This window comes from Saccostrea echinata, unplaced genomic scaffold (genome assembly GCF_033153115.1).
Source record: "Saccostrea echinata isolate AGI-Se365-2 ecotype Australia unplaced genomic scaffold, CSIRO_AGI_Sech_v1 ptg000002l, whole genome shotgun sequence".
In the NCBI taxonomy this organism is placed as follows: Eukaryota; Metazoa; Mollusca; class Bivalvia; order Ostreida; family Ostreidae; genus Saccostrea; species Saccostrea echinata.
The window spans coordinates 23,432,991-23,452,665 of NW_026889751.1; the positions used below are offsets into that span (position 1 = coordinate 23,432,991).

Here is a 19,675-nt window from a genome sequence, read left to right on the forward strand (position 1 = left end):
TTTATAGTCACAGGGAATGAAAATCACATCACTAAGCATCAGTTCATCATACGTGTGTTCCCTATTATCCTGTATTACTGTACCTATGAATACTGAACTGAATGAATTGTAAAATTTTTACTATTTCAATACTTAACAATTCCTTTCATGTACCTGACTACATTCTCATGGTTCAGCCTTGACAACAGTTTGACTTCTCTTGTAATTTTCTTATTGAACTGTTTACTCTTTGGGTTTAATGGAATTCTTTTGATGGCATAAAACCTTCTGTCCAGTTTATTTCTGACCTATTGAAAACAAATGCCATATAAAAAAACATAGTTTATCAACGATAACAAAACTCAACGAATCTTATATATATTTATACCCCCCACTTGAAAAGCGGGGGTTGTGTAGTGATAGGGGTGTCCGTCCGTCTGTTAAGATTTGGGGGTACACATCTCTTATCCGCAACTCCTCTTATACCATCTCTTATACCACCGAATGAGACTTTCACAGAATCTTTGTTACATAGTGCCATTGTGACCTCCTATTTTACTTTTTTTAAACTGACTCATATTTTGGGTTTCCAATAGCAAAACATAGACACTGCCATTCTTTCTATAATATTGAGGGGTACCTATCTCTTATCCGCAACTCCTCCTATACCACTGAATAAAATTTAGTGATACTTTCACAGAATCTTTATTACATAATGTCATAGTGCACCTCCTATTTTATTTTTTGATCAGAAACTTATTTTGGATCTCCTATGGCAAAAAATGGACTTTGCCATTATAAATATATGGGAGGCGGGGAGTATCATTTTGTGAGCTCAGTGCTCACAGTACCTCAAGTTAAAATTAGGCAAAGTCTCACATCAAGCGAATGTTCTGGTACTATGCATTCAAAAATGCAACAATGCAAGTCTGGTCTGGGTAGGATTTCTAGCTAGTTGGGAATGGACTTGCTTCAAGACAATTTTCTGTTTCAATAACTTAGAAAATGTAAGACAGATTCAGCATCCTAAGCAAAAATATAAGTCTTTGTCATTAATTTTATTGTATTAAAGAGTACCTACATGTACTGATCCGACTTTTTTAAAAAAGTATTCTTATTAGCAATAATTACCGTGATTAATACTAATGGTGATAGACAGATTTGTACCCAAAATATGTTAGCATATGGTGATAGGCAGGGGAATGACATTAAAACAGGGTTCTATACAGCAAGGAAATCAAGACTTTGGATTTTTTTTTTGGCGGGAAGCAAGGTGGCATTATAACAGGGGGAAGGGGGGGGGGAATTGTTTTTTTTAAAGAAATCTGCTCCGAAAACTTTTATTTGATATGCTGAGGCTAAAGGTATTACATGTACATAACCTTACCCAAAATTGTTATTTTATCTAATGAGCTAGAAAAAGTTTTATAGTTGGAGAATTTTTTTTGCACCTTGATGACATCACCAAATCCTCCCTTGCCTAGGGACTTGAGAATCTCAAACTCATTTGTCAGACGAGATTGCCCACTGGCCTCGTATGGCGTGATCAAAGGTTGCTCCTCATCAGAAGAATCATCTATAAATCAATAAAACAACAGTGATATCACAAATCTTAACCATAAACATGCATAAATTTGTGTACTCAAAACTTCCCCTTCAAATGATTAGCATGATCATAAATCAGTGCACTTAAGTCTTTAAAATTACATGATTAGTTTTAAACATGTTTCAGATTTTACATGTTGTGCAAGAATTGGCAGACAAGACACAGCACAAAAGCTTTTAAGGCACTAAATTATGATTACCCCTAAAAGAAGTATGTTTATAGTAGTTTATCCAATATTCATACATGTACATGTATTACGAAACATTTGAAAGAGTTTAATACCAAGTGTACACTAAATCCTATTTTTCATGTCTTCATCTCCTATGACACTACAAGTAAGGGACCTCTTACAGGAAACTTCCTTGTGAGTTGACTTCTACAATACTTCCCATGTGAGTGGACCCCTACTACACTACCCATGTGAGTGGACCTCTACTATACTTTCCAATGAAAGACCACTACTCTACTAAACTGTGAATGGACCTCTACAATGCTACCTTGAGTGTGGACATCTACTACACTACCTAATGAGTGGACCTCAACTTAAGTACTTTGTGACTGGATCTCTTATAAGATACTACTCTTATAGGATATAACTTGTGAGTGGATTTTTACTACACTGCCTTGAGAGTGGATCTCTGCTACACTTCCTTGTAAGTTGACCGTTCACGGTAGCTCAGTCGGTAGAGCGCTCGCGCCGTGATCGGTAGGGCTGTGTCAATATATCGAATATTCAATACGTATCGATATTCAGGATTGTATCGTATCGAAAAAATAACTTCCAATATGTATCAGACAAGCAGTTTTCCTTAAAATTCTGTAAAAAAGTTGGGAATTTCAGTTACCAAAGATTATTTTAACTGTTTTGAATTAAAACTGGTCAATAATGAAATAAACATTAAGGAGATAGCACATCTTAAATAACTATTACAAAATACATAGACAACTATATTTTAACATGTTATGTTAGACTCACCTAGTTTTTATTAAATTTATGCATTAAATGTCATTTACAAGACATTTTTGAAAGACTTAATAAATAATCCAATATATCGCATATCGCTTTATAAAATATAGTACAGTACCTTGTGAGTTGACCTCAACTACAGTACGTTGTAAGTGGACCTCTACTACAGTACCTTGTGAACTGACCTCTAGTACACTACCCTGTGAGTTGACCTCAGCTACAGTACCTTGTGAGTGGACCTCTAGTACACTACCCTGTGAGTTGACCTCAACTACAGTACCTCGTGAGTGGACCTCTAGTACACTACCCTGTGAGTGGACCTCTACTACACTACCTTGTAAGTGGACCTCTTCTATACTTCCTTAATAGTGGACCTCTTCTATATTACCCTGTGAGTAAACCTCTTCTATAGTTTCTACTCATATAAGATAATACCTTGTGAGTGGACCTCTTCTATACATGTACTACCTTTTAAGTGGACCTCATATAACACACTACCTTGTGAATGGACCTCTTGCTGTGTCTCGGGTTTGGAAATAGGCAAGCTGATAGGAAGTGCTGTTTTGATAAAGCTGTGGTCTAGTAACTGGTGGACAGACCAGCGAGTCTTGTCATCCTTAATTAGACATCTAAATGATAGAGGTTATGATAACATTAATGAATTCCCTTTTATCTTCATCTCTTTGATAACATGAAGTTTAAGAAAGCCTTTAAACTTACATGCACTAATAACTTGTTGAGAAAGAATACAATACTTTTTTTTGCACTTTGAATTCCCTGACAACATTATTAACTTGAGGAAATCTTGCATAATTACATGTACATGTACTACTAACTTGTTTAAGAAGTCCTGGAAAGATGCTGGAAAGTGAGAAGGTATTTCTAGGTCTGATCCGTCTATATCTTCTCCAAGCGCAAGTGACAGCAAAACTAGACCCTACACAGGCAAAGACAGAGTATGATGACACAATTACAAAACTAGACAGGCAAAGACATAGAGTATGATGACACAAAAACAAAACTAAACCCTAGACAGGCAAAGACATAGGGTATGATGATACAATGAAGATACAATGATAAGTAGGAAGGATATTGTTTCTCATTTTGATATGTCATAATAAAAGGAAAAGAGAGAGATAATGGAATTATGTAAAATCTTTTATTTTTTTGAGGTCACTGGCACTTTGCTAAAAGCATTTTTCACTGTATTGGTTTGCAGAAATTTGATTTTGTGGTTGATGAAGAAACATGATACTGTTGTTTGAAATATTAACATTTGGTGGAAGACATGAATGTATGGCATCTTCATACCATGAAAGCAATGAAAATAAAATTCAACAAAAACTAGTGATTTTACAGTAACAATACATCAAACACTAAGACTCTTTACGGTGTAGTTGTCACTAGTTTGATTTACCGGTAAGTAAATCATGTACAGAGGTTGTATTCTTTAATTACATGAACTGTTATTAATGTATTTGTACCAGACTGTAGACGTCACCCTTCTTAGTGGCTCGGCCCTGGACAGGTCTATGGTCATCAAAGTGGACACCTGGTCTGGACTGCTCCAGAGAGTAAAATAAATCTGATAACCTACAAAAAGACAGACAGACAGTGACAACATTGTTTACATACAGCTTACAGTAACATTTCATGAACAGTGTACAATTTTTTCAGTGATCCATTGTTTAGTCTGTCAATTATTGCATTATGCCAACATCTACATATATATCCCATGAAGTTAAATGTATGAGAAAAAAACCCAAACATAATGTATGATTTTATTGTGCTACAAGTATATTGTATAAACAACATCACTGACTTTTATTTTTTTTACCTTCTTTCAATACTGTAGTCGGCAACTCGGATTCTGCCTGTGGCATCCAAAAAGATACTGGAAGCCTAAATGATAAGATTTTTTTCTGCGTACATAAGAAGTCAAGGAAACAAGAAAGACAAACGTTTAACATGTTAAAAATTGCTTATGTTTCTATTGGTAGATATCTACCCTGAGACTTTTATGCACCACATCTTTGTTGTGTAGACATGCTAGTGCCTCTAGGATTTCCTCTGTGTAATGCCTCAGATGAGCGACATGGACTGGCCGTTTTCTCCGGATGTTGACAGACAAACTGCTTCCACTACAGTACTCCATCAACAACTGCAAATAATCAAGACTGTCAAACACTGATCAGAAATAATAATACATATGGTATCACTACTGTAGATTCCTAAATGTAAGTGAGGAATTTATTCGTAATTTCACGAGTGGCAACACCCGCTTTTATTTTTTTATTGCTGAAAGCATGCACAAACTCTTAATAAACAGTCCACTTCCAAATTAATAATTGTCGTAATTTGATGTCTACGAGTCATTTTGTGATACAGTCAGATACTAAGTACTTGCATAAAATAAAGAATCTACAGTAATCACGTCAGAGGTACACTACAAGGGGATATCAGCATATCAATATGACCCCTCCGGTCCTAGCAAGAATTTTTACGAGAAAGAATTTTTTCCCATTTATTTCAATGTAAAACTTTGACTTCCGTTTCCTTGCCTCATCCTAGCCCCGAGAACCATGATTTGAATAAACTTGAATCTTTTCTGGCCAAGTGTTTCTGATGAGATTTTTTGAATGATCCCACAATACATGTACTTGGACTAATTCTCAAGATTATCTCCAATTTACAAAAGCATGGTCATTCATTTGAAAAAAACTTGAATTCCCTCCACCCAAGAAAGCTTTGTGCCAAATTTGGTTGAAACTAACTTAGTGGCAGAGGGGAAAAAGTTGAAAACAGACAGAATTAAGCCAGACACTCTTTGAACTGAAACGCTCAGCTGAACCTTTGATTCAGGTGAGCTCAAAATGGCAGCAAATAGATATGGTTATATGCAATTAATTCTGACACTTTAAATTTACTGCTACATCTTGCAATAACTTACAAAGACTGTGATTTTCCCTGGATCTTGCTGGTATTTGATGGCGAGATAATGAACAAGGTTGGGATGGTGTAAGCGGATCAGGGATAATAATTCTTGTTCAATACTGTTCACCTGGTACAAAAAAGTCCAACAAATCACATGGTTAATAGCTTTGGACACTTTAAATTAAAAAGGTGATAAATATAATGAAAAGTAAAGCATTCCTTAAACAGTTAAACACAAGCGAACATGCTTATAATGAATTAACACTTACAACAAAGTGATTTTCATGCCAATGACTTTAAAATGTACTGTGAACTTAACAGATATAACAAATTACATTTATGATGAAACAAAATTGTCCACCCCTGGCACTTTGTCATAAGCATGTTTAACTGTATATTGAACATGAAATGAAACTAAATCTTTACACCTCTGGCATAAAGAGGATCCATCAAAACAAAAGCCACCTATGCATGTATTACAAACTAAAATCCTTCATCAGAAAATGACAGTAAATCCTATGTCTTATTAAGCAAAATATACGCTTTAGCTGGGAAGTCAGGTAACATGAAGGAAATCGAGTTTGTGACTGATGGTGTGATTTGTAGTAAAATAAGACATTTTTACCACTAGCTTGGACTTTTTGTGTGTTGTTGACTTAAAACAATATGACCTAAGCCTGCCCAACTGAGTACAGTAAAACATGCTTATACATGTAGCCAAGTGCCACTGCCAAACAGTTTTGATTTGTTGTAAATGTGATTTGTTATATATCATAAGTTTGTAATATATTTGAAAACTACAAGGAATAAAAATTACTTTGCTGTAAGCATAGATTCATTAGAAAGGCATTGACTGTAGCAATGATTTACTGTATAAGCATGTCACTGTCCACTTATGTCTAAAATATGGATTAAATTGTACCAATAAGGACATGCCTAAATCCCCAAAAAACTCTATAACCTCTTTATTGAGGGGGGACAACCTATGTTGGGAGGGAACAATAATCCCACACCCATTTGCCTTATCCATCAGTGTTGAGAGGGGACATAACTAACCCAAACCTATCCCCTCTATGCTGGGAAGGGAGGAGGGGGATAACTCACCCACAACCGTTTGCCTTATCCCTTTTGTGTTGGAAGGGGACATAACTAATCCAAACCTGTTTGCCTTATCCCCTCTATGCTGGGGGGGGGGGGGGAATAACTTACCCACACCTGTTTGAATTATCCCTTTGGGTGTTGGGAGAGAACATTCATTATCCGAAACCCATTTGCCATATCCCTTTGGTGTTGGAAGGGGAAATTAATTATTCCAAACCCGTTTGTCCTATTCCTTCTATGCTGTGGGGGGGGGGGGGGGGATACATGTAACTAACCCACACTGGTTTTCCTTATCCCTTTGGGTGTTGGGAGGGAACGGAAAATTCATTATCCCACACCTTTGGTGTTGTAAGGGGTCATAACTAATCCAAACCTGATTGTCCTATCCCCTCTATGCTGGGGGGAGAGGACAATAACTAACCCACATCTGTTTGCCCTATCCTTTTAGTGTTGGGAGGGGACAATAACTAACGCACACCTGTTTGAGACAAGCTGCCCCCTCTTTGTCTTCATCTTCATCTTCCTTCCTCAGAAGTTTCTTTCGGCCATAATGTCGCCATTTTAAAACCCACTCAGATATTGTTACAAGTTCACCGGATGTTGTATCAATTCCAACATACACTGTATTTCCAGAAGATCCATGCCCTATTGAAAATACAACCATGATCATTGGTTCAACTTACAAATTCCACAGAAATATGGCTGAAATACTGTCAAATTGGTGTAAAAGAACAAACGATCAATCGATCAATTTACAAATGCAGGGTCTAACACTGAGACCTGCTTACATCAAATTAATTTGTAGTCTGTAAAGAAACAAGTAAATCAACCATCTCAGTCACAGTTTTAAACAGTCATAGATTATCATGAAACTCCTGAATCTCTGAATTAAGCAGTGTTAGCAACTATTTACAGGTGCTGTTTCAGAAATTCTTTACCGAGACAGGTGCCCCTGTGTACAGTTCTCTCCCCCTTGGTGTTAAATGCCAGGACAACAATGCCCCCAGTGTGATCCTGACAAACATGATCTTCAGGGGATTGTCTGCAGGGTGTACTTGTCCTCCTAAAATAAATCAGATTTAACGTCTATTTACTGTTGAACTTAAATATCTAGATCACTGAAATTACGGAAGATAACACTTAACCAATTCTGAAACAAAAAAAAAAACAAAAAACATAGTGTTTTTTTTTTCAATAATTTATTCTTTGATGACACAAACCTTTGTCTCCTTGGTTTGCTGTCCTTCATTTCATTGTTGGCATGAACAATAAGTGGGGAAGGGGACACAGAGTTCTGAGGTCGAGTGATCTTTCCTGGGGTTCCCACAGGGGAAATATTTGGCACAGAATCTGATGAAGGGGAGGAAGGGACAGAGAGAGGCCTCTCCTCAACCTTAAAAAATTATTTCTTCAAAAATAACATTCTAGATATTTGTACTAGAGAGATTCTGTGTACAGATCAACACATTTCTTAAAATAATCAAGGGTCATTTTAGAATTATCCACTCACTTGTTTTGTTTCCTCTTTTCTCTTCTTATTCTCTTCTTTTAAAGCTTCTTTCCTCCTCTGAATTTCTATCTCAAGTGTTTGTAACTATATAATGAATAGAGAGAAAAAATAAAGACCTAAAATAAACATTATTCAAAATCATATGTAATCAAAGATTATGAAGCTCATCTCGACAAATTTTATCTAATAAAACAAGGCAAAGTTTCACATCTAATGATCTGGTATATATGCAACATTTATATGCAACATTTATGCAAGTTCTGTCTGGGTAAGACTTATATTTAGTAACTTTAGAATAGACCTGCTCCAGAAAGTTTACCGGTTCCATCATCCAGAAAATGTTGTTAATCATAATAAACAGGTCTTATAAGGAAGTGTACATCTTTTAAAGATGCAACATCCATGCAATTTTGGTCCAGTAGTTATTTGGGAATGGACCTGCTCCAAACTTTTATCCTAGTCACTCATCAGGAAAATGTTAGTCAGATGCAGTATCTGATGTAAGACTGGTAGTGTGCATCCCTAGATGCATCATCCATGCAAGTTTGTGCCAGTATGACTGATAGTTACTTGGGAATGGACCTGCTCTAAAAACCTTAACTGGTAACTTGAAAATGTAGGTCAGATATAGCATCAGAAGCGAAATCTATTAGTGTACAGGTAGGGCTTATAGATACATGTACATGTACTTGGGAATGGATTTGCTCATGAAACTTTAATCTGGAATGACAACAACAGCTATGGGAATATAGCAAAAGCTTGTCTGAAATTTGTCATATTAATTTTTATTTCACTGAAATTATAAAGCTTTTTGATTGTAAAGTTTATTGATCAATATTTACATTTCCAAATATTTTTTCTTAATATTCTTTGCAAATTAGAATGCTGTTCATTTTCTCAGGAACTACCATGGATGAGCATGAATATCTCAATTGTTATGTCATAATGCCGTACTTGACGTCAAAACTATAGTGCAAACTGTTTTGCTTTAAAAATGACAGTTGAATGGTGAAATTTGTGGTAACTCATCAGAAAAATAATGTAAATATAAGAAATGAATTTAATTTTTGAAGACTCATGAGGTACATGAACTACAACGCTTCACGCTGGCATATTTATCATGAAGCGCTAACGCGCTTCATGAAATATGCCGGCGTGAGGCGTCGTAGTTCATGTCCTCATGAATCTTCAAAAATTAAATTCATTTCTTAAATATACACTTTTTAACTTACCTGGTACATGAAAAAACATTTTTTACAAAGGACACAATATTATTCATCCAATAAAGTACTGCATGTGTACTTAAAAAAGTGGGCTTCATATTTTAGCGGCTTCGACGGGAAAAACGATGCACTAATTCAAGAATACATGTACCACTATGAAATCATTTACTAATACAATACACGGCACGGACATGTGTAGCGCTAATTCATGATTACGCCAACAACTCCATACCCCTTGATTGCACTAAATTTTGAATACGCTAATTTATGTACACGTACAGTATGCCTGTGTGTTTTGCTTTACTAGAGTGATGTGACTATAGTTCGTAGTTGACTAAGAAATATGTTTAGCTTCTAAGAAACTAAAAATAATATGCTTATAGCAAACACGATTATAATGAATTGACACTTACAGCAAAGTGATTTCCATTCCCCATGGCTTTAAAATATACTGTGAACTTAATGGATATAACAACTTACATTTATAATGAAGCAAAATCGTCCATCCCTGGCACTTTTTTTTATAAGCGTGTTTTACTGTATAATGTTACATCTAGATTTCCTGTTTACCTCCTTTTCCTCTTTCCTCCTCAGCTTCTCCAGTTCTTTCCTCTGCTCTTCCTCTTTCTGTTCCTCCTGCTTCCTCTTGTTCATCATCATCTCCTCGTAGAAGGATTTGGCTGGGGGCTTGTTGTGTGCATGTAAAAACTGCTGTACATGCTGTGCTATTTGCAGAAGCATTTCCTGAAATAGGTAGGTAGGCAAATTTTGAAGCATTGCTGTTTAAAATAATGGACATTATTTCACTAATAAAAATATCTAACTTCATCCATACTTCTCCCTTGTTTTCTTTAGCTATGGCATCTATTTCTGACTTGAGATTGGATAGCTGGGATGTTGAAAGACCTTTGGCATTCGTGAAACTGAACTCAGGAACCCTGAAAAAACATCATCACAAGCATACTTGTACATTTACATAAAATTCAGAAAAGGGAATGCTAACAAATCGGTGGTAAGCCCTCAGTCTGACTAAAGCCATCCCCAGTATTCATAATTTGTTCCCCAACTTAGCAAATAGTGGGGTAGTGTGGGGTGGGGGTTAGTCAGATTCTGGTAGCCCCTAAATTTGATCCTTCATTCCTTTTTTAGAAGTAACTTGCCTTTGTCAAAAACTTTCACTGATGCAATAACATTTTACCATGTGTTTATACCTCCCCTTTTCTATGTTAATGTATTACTCACTCTTCTGGATATCTTGGAGGACATTTAACAAGCAGATCAACTTGTACATGGTTTTCTTCTTGGTGCCCTATGCTCTCCTGTGGTTTTATAGTAATCTGAATTTCAGGAGGCCTGGCAACCTGAATTAATCAAAAGGTTCATCATACTTAGAATATCGTGAACTAGTTTATATTCTGATGATGACGAGCAGATTGCAAGGATACTTACCTTCCAAGCATCCTTCTCTCTAAGATCCACCACATCACCTGTGAATATTGCCTGTAATGCCTGAAGTTCAAATTCCTGTCTCTCTGAAAGAGACTCTTCTGCCATTGGGCTTAACTGTCACTGTCAACCATTAGGTTGATCTACATATTGGAACACATATAGAATAAGAGAATGCCAAAAACAACGAACAGTTGGCATTTTTCATTCAAAGTTTACATGATTAAAAATTTTTTAGAATCCCATACCCGATTTTTAAAAGTTTGGTTATTAACTCGTACCTTATTATTTCCACTTCCAATCTTTGAAATAGATAAAACAATTTGAAATGTTTCCTGGATTTTGATCAATACGTTTGTGAGACGTTTTGTCTAATTTTTTAGAGAAAAATTAAGTATATAATTTTAAATTTACTTTAGAATTTTATTTTTCTCTTTAATGCTACTGAAACCCTGTCATAGATGCATGCATACCTCTCTCTCTTATTGGCCTTGTCAGGTAATACAGTATGCAAATACTTGCATAGCAGGATTAGTAACAAATTCATGAGATTAACCTTTATTCAGTGTTATATGTAAATCATAATTTTGGATAGTGAGTGCAGATTTCTAAATCTCTTACAATAAGATGACTACAGGTATGTTTACACTGGACTTCTAGTTCAGATTTATGCAATTTTGACAAACATTAGGCTTATGATTATCAGAAATTAAAACAGTCAATATTTTGATAATTTTTTTTTCTAACAAAATACAACACAGGAGATACAATTCATTCATCTTTATTTGCAATCATTCACTTGAGACACCTTTCCTTAAAGATCGACACTGAATCGAACAGAGATAATAGGAAAAAAAAAGATTTTTATATAAATGCATAAGTTCAGTTTCTTGCACTTTTTTAATGCGAAATTAAATGGCAACAATATTACACATTGTCCTGCACCAATGAACACAGAACCAGTATGTTTTCTAGTATGACTTCCTTCGATCACCTCTTGTGCTGTCCTTTAAAATAAAAGTCTATGCCTTTCTGTTGCTTTGGTGGAGATCCTCTAGACTTTGCACTTCCCTAGATCAAACAAAATTACATTAACCATCTAATATTATTGACCTCAACAGTTATTGTTTCTGACAACTTTATGACCCCCCCCCCCCTCCACTATTACTACTTATTTGAATCATACCCCTCTTCTTTGAAAAAAAAATGACAATGTGAATAATAAAACTTACTGAAGCCTTGTTATAATGGCGACTCCATTCTGGAGCTACATGGACAGGATTAGGGTACGTCTCCCCCAAGGTCACCCCTGCCTTCTCTAGCGTCCCCCTACTCAGTGTCCACACAATATGTACTGATCCTCCATGGATGTTCTTTAACTCAGGTACCCATGTCCTTACATACTCACCCTGAGATATAAATAACACTGAAATGTTATCAATATAACATCCACTGAAGGGTTAAGAAGGTTTTTTCTTTTGTTATTATTCCTAAGACATTTTCAACTGAAATACTGTGTCCTATTGATGCTGAATAGACAGATACAGTCTAACCTTGTTATATGAAACTCAATCAGACAAAGAAAAAACTTGGAGATATCTGAGGAATTGAGATATCAAGTTAAAATACATGAACATTGAAAAAGTTGAAGTTGGGACCTTTAATTCACTTGAACATATCCATGGTATTCCAGATAATATGTTTGAGATAAAGTTCAACTGTGTATTGAAACTGAGACTACAGAGTTGTATCAGATGCAGTTAATCTCTATCAGACTAATTTTTGAGTTTGAAATTCCTGTAGGACTTGCATATATCATAAAAAATATGTGTCAACCTGGCATTCCATTGTATATACTATATTCATAGAAGAGATCTAAGGGAAATATACTGTACCTCACTGTCATAATCAAAACCCTGTTTGACGACGTTAAACTTCCTGTCTTCTCTCGGGTCATTTCCGATTCCAGCACTGTATAACCAATTACCATAGTTACTGCAAACATCATGGTCAATCTAGAATTAACAAAATTCAAAAAATTTTTTTTTTTAAATTCATAAATACAATAGGACAATATTTAATGTGTGAATTGTTGAGGAACATAAACACAAAATAATGTTAGTACCAGCATTGACTCGAACCACTCTGCACCCAAACGCCAGTCTAATCTCAGGTCTTTTGTCAAAAAACTGGCAACATTCTGTAAAATTAAAACATAAAATTTGAAATGTAAAACTATAATTTACAACTAATATATTTCAGATTTAAGAGCTCAATCTTCACTGATCACCATCCTACCTGCCTCCCTCTGTTGGACATGAAACCAGTGGCTGCCATCTCCCTCATGTTGGCATCAACAAATGGCACACCAGTTCTTCCCTCTGCAAGAAAGAGACAATTTTGTTTTCTTACTTTTATTCTTTATATGTTTGAATTTCAATGCCCTATTTTCAATTGGGAATCAGAACTAACCTTTCCAAGCATTGAACAGGTGCTTGTCCTGTTTCCATCTGATATTCTTACTTTGGATACCTGAAAAAGCCATGCACTTTCAAAAACTGATTTTCAGGGGAGCACATATTTTAAGACATATTAGTAAATTAATGTAAGTAAAACAGGATACCATCCTTACCTCCTTCATAAAAGATCTGATTTCCATATTTCACGGCTACATATCTGAAATAGTCCCTCCAGATGAGTTCAAACAGGACCCAGTATGTAGATTGATTGGCTGTTCTCTCATTCTCATACCGCTTCACCTCCCAGAAAATATAACGAGGAGACAAAGAACCAAATGCAAGCCTGAAATCGAGTAATTTGTTATGAAAATTAGCACTGCCATCCATTCTCAGTCACATCCTTTTAATTACAGTCCATGAAAAAAATATTTGTAAAGCATGCAAATTCATAAATATTCCTTTTTTAAATCTTACAATGAAATAATTAATTTTTATCATACCAAACTGAGAATTTTGTAGAGTAGTCTGCCCCTAGCATACCATTCCTAGTCTCTTTGTAGGTGGCGATAGCATCAGTGTCCCACAGATAGTGGTGGAGTCTATCTAGGGCCACAGATTCTCCTCCATGAAAGTCCACTACTGACCGGGGGTCAGCAGGTGAATCTTTAAAAAAAAAACATTACAGAATGGAACTAGCTGAAAAATCAATTAATGCTCATCTATTAATCAATGCTATACTGATCATAATTATAACTTTATGAAGAAAATTTCCAAAACATTTAAGTGATTTGTATCTGTAAATCACTTTTTATTCACGAGAACTTCATTTCTGTGTATATTTAATTCTTGTGTATATTTGTATTACTTTAGATTATAATAGAACAATAACCAGACCTTGCCAAAATTACAAATACCAAATGACCATTTCATGAAAATAAGGTGAACTACAGTATAAATAGAAGAATATTATCATGCATATTTCACATGAATGCATCTAGCTGTTTTTGTATTTCTGAGGGACCATTTCATGCCATGACACATGTATGCCTCGTTTCAATTCCTTAGTATTACATGTACTTACTTTGAGAAACTTTGACACTTAGACTAAGAATCAAACTAATGCTCAGTACAACAATTTACTACAGTCAAACCTTGTTATCTCAAATTTGATGGGACTGAGAAGAAACCTCAAGATATGGGGTTGGGGGGGTTGGGGGTTGGGGGGGGGGGGTTCGAGATATCAAGGGTAAAAAAACTTAAAGAATAAGTGGATTGGGACTTCCAAATCACTTTGAAATATCCATGGTATTTGAGATATCAGTGTTCGACATACTGAGTTCAACTGTATTACCTTCTACCCCAAGGTCTTTATTTGTGGGGATATCCCCCTCCTCTACACCTTGTGGTAAAGGCTTGAAAGACTCTGGCATGCCGAGACATTTCCTGACAGGTGCCTGCGCTTCCACTCGCTTCCTGAACTGTGTGTAAACATCTGGTGTTCTGTAGACATAAAGAAAATATGTCATTTGTTTTCTAGAAAAATAAGTCTATCATTTACAGTAAAACTTGTCTAATCTTGACACAACTGTTCCATAGGAAATTTGCCATATAAAACAACATTCCTGATTAAACAACATTTTAACAACTGAATTTCATGAAACGGACGTGAAGTTTTAATTGTAATAGGCAAGATTTTTGGAATAAACAACATTCAAAATAGGCAAACATGGATATTAACACTCACTGAGTAGGCGAGAAGGGGAGATCGTCTTTGTGATACAGGGTATGACCCCAGAAAGTTTGAATGTTCACACCACAACATTTCCTGATAGACTTTTCAACATCCACTTCCTCTTGAGTAACCTTAAAACAAATAATACTTGTAAATGTTACAGAATAGATATTGTGAGAAAAAAAAAATCTTTTTTTGTGATAAAGATGATTTGCTTTCAACTACAAATTAAAGAGAAAAAAAAACCTCAACAGTAAAGTCCAAATCTTTTTTTTTTGCTCTTAGGTAAAGGAGCACTCCTTCTCAATACAGGAATACATGTAATTTTATAATCCTTTATTAACTTCATGAAAATGAGGCTGATTACTGGTTAAAAAAGAAAAGAAAACCTCCTCATGGAACACAATGGCCTGAACTGAACTTTGACCCAAAGTGTCAATCATTTTCTTAAGCTCCTCCTCTGGTTTCCCTCTTCTCACAGCAAGGCCACTAAAACAGCATTAAATAAAATTTAATGTTTTTTGCTGCTCTAAAATCTTCTCATTTAAGGAAAATTTTAATTACCTTCTACTAAGAGGGATAACTCTAAATAGATAAATGACGGGGCTTTTTGTACATGTATTGATTGTGTGTTGTGTGTTGTTTTATGTCCCGTTCGAGAATTTTTCACTCATATAGAGACGTCACCATATACCAGTGAAGGGCTTCAAATTTAGACCTTTACTCGGCACTCATGATCGAAATCATTGAGAGTGAGAGTTCGTTATTGTGCCAACACCTACTGTGACACAGGGCCTCGGTTTTTAAAGTCTTATCCGAAAGACCCCCAACTTTCACTCCAAAGTGCTGAGCGCTTGGCAAACGAACAGTTGCTACCTATTTTTATTGCCTTAGGTGATTCGAACACACCACCTTCTGATCACTGAGCTACATGTTAATTAAATTGTACATGTAAAATAACACCTTCAACTGATTTCTTAGATTTTGTCTCAAATGATATCCTTTTGTTTCTTCATTTTTGTTGAACACAATTTTTTTGTTGTATTTAGGGTTAAGCCAGTCTAGACTACAAAATAATCAACGAACTACAAATTTTACTAAAAAAAAGAATAGGACAAGATAGCTTTCCACAATGTTACAGATCAAGAAAATTGTATTTTGTGCCAAAACCACAAAATTTGCCCCCCCCCCCCCCCAAGAATAGAAATAAAAAATATCAATAAAAAAGTACTTGTGATTGCAACAAATCTGCTTCAGTATCATTATCTCCATCATCTGCTTGGAAATTGCCATAAAAACAGAAAAAAAAATCTTTCTGGTTAGCAGAAATCCATCCTCTTTTAATTAAGAAGCCATTCCTCAACATTATACTGACCTGCCCTTTAGTTTTAGATTCTTTCTGAGGTCTTGCACACTCTCTATCAACATCTTAGTCCTATGTGGTCCTGTCTTCGGAAACCCAAAGTGGTAGGTACCTCCAAAATGACGGGGGTCAAATATGTACATTGGCAGGACAAAATCAGCATTTCTGTTGGCCCACTGGAGCACCTGGTAATGCATTCAGAGTTTTAAGGGGTTGTGTATAAATTATGCTGAACTAGGGATAACGTTAATGATCTGATCTAATCCTTGAGGATATCAAGAATACTGAAATATTGAGCAATACTATAATGATTGATTTATGGTGAAAAAAAAATTGTGAATGAAAAAAAAATATTCCTATTAACACAGAAATAAATCTCGAAGCTTTCTCAGCATTGGATGAGGTATACTTAATGTTGGGATGTGATTTAACTAAAGGACTTACTACTTATTAAAATACTGTAAAAGTCAACCGGTTAAAATGAGATGAAACAACCATCTCTCATGTCAATTAGGCATACACTAAATATTTTTTTCCTCTCCTTATTAAATATTGTGTGTTGTATTTCTTTGTTATCACAAGGGGATAACCCACAAGACACTGCCAAGACTGTAGAAAGTTCATATAGACTATAACAAGTTTAATATTTGTTTGGGGTAGGGGGTATCCTTGTGTTAAATAATTGATAATCTTCAGAGTAAATTCATCTTCAAATTATTTTTGTGTGCATGTCTGTGTGTGTGTGTCCATGTAATAAAATTCATATTCATGGCTACTTATTAAAAGGACTTGAATAAAACACACTAACATTGAAGCTGTAAAAAAAAATGTGATAACATTTATCATGTTTATGTTTTCCACTTTTTAAAAGACTCTGATATTGAGCTGAATTTTTTTTTGCATGCAAGTTTACCTTTATAAGTTATAAGTGAATTTTAAACTTTGAAAATCCCCATGATATTTTCAAAAGTTGGCATGTATGAAAGGTGTGGATGGGATTATTAATCTTTCCTGCACATAACATTATGACATATAACTGACAATGTTGACAAAAAATGTGGAAATGCCCCCATCCCCCCCCCTAAGCTTGAAGAAGACCCTCCCCTACCCCACCTCCTTCCATTGCAGAAGCCTGAGGAAGTTGAAGACAAAAATATTATCACTCTGGATAGATATGCATACAGTTTTTTATGCACATTACATGTATTATTACAAAACATTTACAAAATTCCAAAATATCAAATTCTTCTAATGACAAGGCTATTTATTAATAATAGGTTTTTACACTTCTGAAACTTTCAAACAAAAATATTAATTTATTAAAAAAAAAAAACAACAACACCGGTCTGTCTCTTAACTTGATTCAAGAAAATGACACACTTACACATGCACTAGAATCAATGCTTCATAAAATGTTACACTTTCATGCATTTTCCTACCTCATTGTCATGAATTCGTAAATCATTTCGAAGAAGACAAATGATTGTTTTGCCTCTGCATGCCATGATTTTTGGTTACGCAACCCTTGATGTTGTTCGTGCTCGGTGTTCTAGAAATAGAATATCGATCCCGATTAAATTATGACGGTCTATTAGTTGTGCAGGAAAAAAGATTTTTTACAAAATCAATAAACTTGTTTGTTCTCATCTATTAGATCGAAATTTGATAAATTTCATAAAAACAATTCTACTTATTTATTGTTCTTGATAGAAAAAAGAAGAAAAAACCTATATATAAGAATCCAACATAATTTCAGTTCCTCTCTCATGAACCGATGGTAGAGAGTGACATGTATATACTAAGCATAAAGGTCCCTGATAATTTTATGGAGCATTTGGAGAAAGCAGGGTTTTCATCAAAGCTTAGTTTCTGAATTAATAAAATAACAGTAGATTTATATTCATTTTTTGAAGGGGAAGGTGCAATTATTTTCATATATTTTGAATTGAATTTCAATATACAGTGTAGATATACGAATTAGATCATACATTCTGAGAGAATGCAAAATAGGGTTCTCTTGCATCGGAAAATGTCGTGACTAATATGTGTTTAAGCAAAAATTAAGTCTAAACAAACTGTTTGAAACATTTTTACATCATATATAGTTACTTGTCGTAGATACACTTGAATGAAACTTCGATAAAAAGATACATGTATTGTAGTTTGTAACTTTTTGTAGATTTCTATATAAAAAAAAATACATTTGAAAAACACATGTACTGTATTTTTCTTTTTTAATTAATAGATTTGATCAGGAGTATCAGATAATCACAATATTTAAAACCTCAGATTTCACCAGAAAATGAAAATAAAGTCCATTAATTAAGGATCAAAACAGCAGAACACGTCTATACAATTCCAATATGAATAGAATTTCAAACACAGTTTCATGAGCCACAAAAGAATGTTCTTTCAGCAAATATCGCTTAGAGGTCTCTCGACCATTTATCCATTAATTATATGTTACAAAATTATCAGTTAGATATAAAAATTGGTAGGAAGAGGACCCACGCAGTGATTGTTTGGTATAAACTGATAGAGAAAAATACCCAGAGACCTTTGTATTGTTAATTCACTGCTGGCTACACACAGTCAGTAGAGCAAATTAAAGCATTTCTCTTTCTCGATGACAAAAGTTTGTTTTTCACCCAAAGTCTTTATACTCAAAGGAAAGCAGATTCCGTGAAAACGATGCATGCATACGCAACATCACCGATTGTTTCTTTGAGTTTGTGCAGAGATATTGTTTGGGCAGACGGAACAAACGTATATCCATGTTTGTGTATAATTACGGATCGTACTGAAATCAAGACATTCATTACTGTATCAGTTTATCTCAATTAGCGGGACTTCTATCGCTTTTGAGAGATTTGGACTATAGTCCTGATTGATCTTTGTCCCTCAGGGTGTTCCCCGGTTAATAAACATCACAGATATATCAGTTCAATGTCCATCAAGTGGAATGATCACGAACACAGTCCCTACATTTTAGACATCTATATAAAATGATTCTGACAGTTGAAATAGAGAAATTAGGTACATACTGTAAGATTAAAATATGTCTTTAATCGCGGTAAACACATGGAAATGTTTTCATTTTCGTAAATAAATCGTCAGCTTCTATACTCTACATTTATCAAATACAGTAAAAAAAAACCCTGTCTGATCCGACACCTGTGCAATCCGTTTCACTGTGAATTCCGACCCTTATCTAAATCTCTATTTTTCTGTTTCTATGTTATTTAACACTGTGCAATTCGACACCCTATCTATTCCAACACAAAATTTGTCTCCCAGTGCATGTCGAATTAGACAAGTTTCACTGTATAGATATGAGGAAGTAAATATGGATGGT

General features: G+C 35.0%; 1 protein-coding gene across 1 annotated transcript in view; it reads right to left on the reverse strand.

Annotated features, from left to right (window-relative positions):
- LOC133175066 (eIF-2-alpha kinase GCN2-like) overlaps positions 1 to 17,871 on the reverse strand; it is a 30,222-nt gene extending 12,351 nt beyond the window's left edge. The window contains exons 1-29 of the mRNA XM_061310180.1: positions 17,760 to 17,871; positions 16,333 to 16,505; positions 15,347 to 15,446; positions 14,970 to 15,088; positions 14,577 to 14,725; positions 13,726 to 13,888; positions 13,399 to 13,568; positions 13,239 to 13,298; positions 13,065 to 13,147; positions 12,892 to 12,966; positions 12,662 to 12,781; positions 11,999 to 12,175; positions 11,761 to 11,837; positions 10,770 to 10,878; positions 10,563 to 10,681; positions 10,156 to 10,258; positions 9,891 to 10,064; positions 8,098 to 8,181; positions 7,808 to 7,980; positions 7,526 to 7,650; positions 7,066 to 7,232; positions 5,503 to 5,613; positions 4,561 to 4,713; positions 4,390 to 4,454; positions 4,037 to 4,145; positions 3,389 to 3,489; positions 3,051 to 3,181; positions 1,431 to 1,555; positions 154 to 287 (exon numbers count right to left, since the gene is read on the reverse strand). Of these exons, the coding sequence (XP_061166164.1) occupies positions 154 to 287; positions 1,431 to 1,555; positions 3,051 to 3,181; positions 3,389 to 3,489; positions 4,037 to 4,145; positions 4,390 to 4,454; positions 4,561 to 4,713; positions 5,503 to 5,613; positions 7,066 to 7,232; positions 7,526 to 7,650; positions 7,808 to 7,980; positions 8,098 to 8,181; positions 9,891 to 10,064; positions 10,156 to 10,258; positions 10,563 to 10,681; positions 10,770 to 10,878; positions 11,761 to 11,837; positions 11,999 to 12,175; positions 12,662 to 12,781; positions 12,892 to 12,966; positions 13,065 to 13,147; positions 13,239 to 13,298; positions 13,399 to 13,568; positions 13,726 to 13,888; positions 14,577 to 14,725; positions 14,970 to 15,088; positions 15,347 to 15,446; positions 16,333 to 16,505; positions 17,760 to 17,825 (3,515 nt within the window). The 5' untranslated portion in view covers positions 17,826 to 17,871. The remainder of the gene's footprint in view (positions 1 to 153; positions 288 to 1,430; positions 1,556 to 3,050; positions 3,182 to 3,388; positions 3,490 to 4,036; positions 4,146 to 4,389; positions 4,455 to 4,560; positions 4,714 to 5,502; positions 5,614 to 7,065; positions 7,233 to 7,525; positions 7,651 to 7,807; positions 7,981 to 8,097; positions 8,182 to 9,890; positions 10,065 to 10,155; positions 10,259 to 10,562; positions 10,682 to 10,769; positions 10,879 to 11,760; positions 11,838 to 11,998; positions 12,176 to 12,661; positions 12,782 to 12,891; positions 12,967 to 13,064; positions 13,148 to 13,238; positions 13,299 to 13,398; positions 13,569 to 13,725; positions 13,889 to 14,576; positions 14,726 to 14,969; positions 15,089 to 15,346; positions 15,447 to 16,332; positions 16,506 to 17,759) is intronic.
- Positions 17,872 to 19,675: the final 1,804 nt, after the last annotated feature.